The sequence below is a fragment of the Hyposmocoma kahamanoa genome, unplaced genomic scaffold, assembly GCF_003589595.1.
Source record: "Hyposmocoma kahamanoa isolate Upper Pololo Valley unplaced genomic scaffold, ASM358959v1 65, whole genome shotgun sequence".
NCBI lineage: Eukaryota > Metazoa > Arthropoda > Insecta > Lepidoptera > Cosmopterigidae > Hyposmocoma > Hyposmocoma kahamanoa.
Window position 1 is genome coordinate 12,999,977 of NW_020653853.1, and position 3,989 is coordinate 13,003,965.

Sequence of the window (3,989 nt, forward strand, 5' to 3'; positions counted from 1 at the left end):
ATCACCGGCATTTACACATAAAGAACTTTGGACGCAAATGAAGCTTGCAGTTCTAATAAATAAGTAAATTGATCTTTTGAGTAAGTAAACATAATGCATAATGTATAATAAAGCAAAGATCCAACACTTAGAAAAAAACCTTCGTACGGAACGAGCCAGCAGAACTTATGAATTTTCCTAAGCGCTCATTCCAGACCTTTGTTTTTGGTTTTTAACGACTTATTTGCCGTAGCGCCTCTGTGAGAAATCTATGAAAGTTTTTATTCACTCGGCCAAGTATCTCTACAGCTACCAGCGGCTGAATACAGATGTCGCTCCAATAGTTAGAATATTATGTTTATCAATATCACGATGTTTTACGTGCACTGGTATATTGTTTAAGGATATTCTTTACAAAGTTCAAAAAGGTACACTATAAATTAAACTAATTCCAAAACTAGGGCAGTCATTTATTACACAAGTAAGCTACCTGCAAAAATAGCACTTTGCAGTGTTGCACTATATTCACACAAAAAGATGGAATGTGCGAGATAAACTCGGGTCCATAAGCTATCTTGGCAATTACCAATTACCGTAGTCACGATTTGGCAGCTCATCTAAACACCACTGAACACAAGGAGGGAGAGATTGAGGTGGTGTTGTATGACCTCTGCCCACTTTCTGGTAACCTGGTACTTAAAGTACATAACGTTACCCTCTAATCTGGCTTCGCTGTAATTTGATGTGAATTACTTAAATTTTGGCGAACAATCGATTAATCAGCAAGGAGTGTTTTATAGATACCATCGTCTAAGTCATCAAAGTTTCCACAAATTTAAATCCTTCCCTTACGTAACCAATTAAAACCGTCTGCTATAACTTAGTAACAAATTGAAAGTAAAACGTTAGTTGACAAGTTGTTTGGCAGTTATAAAGGACATTAAAACTGTGCGCTTTAGGTTGACGAAACGGACAAGGCAGACAGACTAATTTACAAAAGATTTGTAACTAAAAAGATATCGATCGAGGTCGCTTTAAAATACATCAAGATATATTTTAAATCAAGTGACTGCACTCTTTGGAAACTTTTAAAATAAACCTAATACCTGCACGAACTTTACTAAGGATGTGCAGTCTACACTTATATACATATATATATATATATATATATATTTGTAGTCTTAAGTATTATACTTAAGTGTCTGACGACAGTATACGCTTTAACCTTACGAATACGAGGGTCAAACTGAAAGTTCTTAGAACTGGCCACTTATAAACAATATAATAAAAAAATAATTCTTAAATTTGAAAATAGAACTCTTTGCCAATATTACTGAGTATATATTTCATTCATTTGTCATTTGTTTTACGATTTGGCGGCAAATTGAAAATTGTCTGTGTCACGTCAACATGAATTTAACACGAGAAAATTTTCGTGCAATGATTTTTTATGACTTTCGATGTCATTTAAGTCAACAAGAAAGTTATGATAGACTACGATTGGCCTTTCACGATGAAGCCCCATCTCGTGCGACTGTTTACAACTGGTTTAATGAGTTTAAACGTGGTCGCACTAATCTCACTGATGATTTACGTGAGGGACGGCCTTCTACGGCGACGACTGAAGATAACATCTGTGTTGTGCGGCGTATGATAGAGACTGACAAAAGAGTGACCTATCAGCAGATTCGGACAAGCTTAGGCATCGGTATGAGTCAAGTGCACAAAATCCTCCACGAACATTTAGCGGTCAGGAAGCTTTGCGCCCGGTGAATACCTCATAATTTGACTGAGGCTCAAAAACTCCATCGTGTGGATTGGTGCCGTAAAATGATTGAAAGATTTAACGGAGGTGACTCAAATGCTGTGTTCGACATACTAACAGGTGACGAAAGCTGGATTTACTGTTATGATCCTGAAACCAAAAGACAATCTGCTCAGTGGGTGTTTCCTTTCGAGGAGTTGCCAACTAAAGTGAAGAGAGATCAAAGTGCGGGAAAAAAAATGGTGGCCTCGTTCTTTGGAAGGGTAGGTCATTTCGCAACAATTGTGTTAGAGGATCAAAAAACAGTTTCTGCAGAATGGTACACTACCAATTGTTTGCCACTTGTCTTGGAAAAAGTTCGAGAGAAACGACCTCGCAGTAGGATCCTCCTTCACCACGACAACGCCTCGTCGCACACCGCCAAGCGAACGATCGACTATTTGGCGACATCAAACGTTGAATTATTGGGTCACCCGCCGTATAGCCCCGACCTCGCGCCTTGTGATTTTTATTTATTTTCAAAAATTAAAGAAAAACTTAAAGGAAAGCGGTTTATGAATGCTGAAGAAGCGGTGGCTGCGTATCGCGATGCCATTGAAGAGACCCCTAAGGACGAGAGGGCAAAGTGCTTTTCCCAGTGGTTCCATCGCATGCAGCGGTGTATTGATGTGAATGGACAATATTTTGAAAAGATATAATAAAACTAATAACTGGCTAATGTAATCAGTTTTTAATTTTCTAAGAACTTTCAGTTTGACCCTCGTAGTATGCCATATTTAGTGAAAGTAAAATGTTGCCCCAAACTGCGTTGCTTGAAAAAAGGTGAAAAAGCAAAAGAGAGCCTAAGATCATAGTTTCCCAAAATAGTCCCTACCTGTGGGTACTGAAGAGACGTATTTTGGAGTAGCGTTGATGCTGTCGAGGGGAAGCTACCGCATTTGAAAAAAAATCTAAATTATCTTTATAAACTAAACAACATATACCCATAATTTTTTTCCTTGTGATTTTTGTGTTGAGTTAATATAAACGTGTTTTCAATTATTTTTTGTGGTAGTGGGCGTTGAAATTTTTTTTTCTTGCTTTGGTGGACGGTGAGCCAAAAGATTTGGGAAACTATGCCTTATATTGGAAAACACATCAATGGTAAGACAGTTAACACACGGTGCGACTTGAGCAGCGCATCTGCAGCGATTCAGTCACGATACAGTAGCGATGTAGTCGCCAATCGTCTACCTTTACTCACACGCGCGCCTTGGGCAGCGATACTAACGCGATGCAACCGCGATGCAAACGTGATGCAAATGCGATCCTCGTTTTCAATGGTTCAACATAAGCGCTATTAATCGCTAGTGTTGCGATGTAATTGCGCGTTTCACAAACGCATGTTTGCATCGCTGCTAAATGTCACTGTATGTAACCGCTCCAAATTGAAAAAAAAAACTGGCAATAGCATATGATATTACAAGTTAATTGGCCTATATAGGCCAATTTTTTCCATTTACCTTTCAATGGTCGGTATGCTCGTTTCGTTTGGTGTCGAAAACCAAGCAAGATGTTTGGTTTTTGGCCTAGCTTAATTAAGAAATCACTGTAGTTTTTTCAAAGTAAATTAAATAGAAGCAAATTTAAATATGAGAAATTAAGTGCAAAAGAAATCGTACAGGTTACGTTTTGATGTAAAAGATTCTGCATTAATGTGTCCCAACATCTTTGTTTTGGACATCTTTAGTGGGAAACTCTAAGATCTAAAAAAGTATTGAAATTGCGTCGTTGTCGAATGATCCTAGAGCCTTGTTGCACAAATGTATTACACAATTAAGCCCTAAAATATCTTTTCGGAACAAAATAGTATTTGTATGTATGTAAACACTTTATTGTAGAACACAAACAAATTACAAATTTTTAACAAAGAAAAGAAACAAAACAGTATTTGTATTATATTCTCAAAAAAGAGAAATATACGATGTACTACGTTCAAACTTTTTTAATTATTTAACAATTAGGATTTTCATGATTTATTATTAAATAGAAAACACTTACATTTGGTGCCATTTACAGCACCGAAACGATATACTTTAAAGAACATTGGTAATTTTAATATCGTTGACCCTCAGCTCTACAATTTTACGATGAATAAGTAATACACCTCATTAAAAAAGTTGCCTAAATGATAAAAAAATTGGACACCAATTCGTACCCTTGTCACACTAAGTACATGTTTGTTGACACGTCTGAGGTATACAAT

At 36.9% G+C, this 3,989-nt stretch overlaps 1 protein-coding gene across 1 annotated transcript; it reads left to right on the plus strand.

Annotated features, from left to right (window-relative positions):
- Positions 1–1,752: 1,752 nt before the first annotated feature.
- On the plus strand, positions 1,753–2,442 carry LOC113231527 (histone-lysine N-methyltransferase SETMAR-like). Its single transcript, XM_026465851.1, has one exon. It carries the CDS (start codon positions 1,810–1,812, stop codon positions 2,440–2,442), a length of 633 nt encoding a protein of 210 aa, XP_026321636.1. The 5' UTR covers positions 1,753–1,809.
- The last annotated feature ends 1,547 nt before the right edge of the window (positions 2,443–3,989 follow it).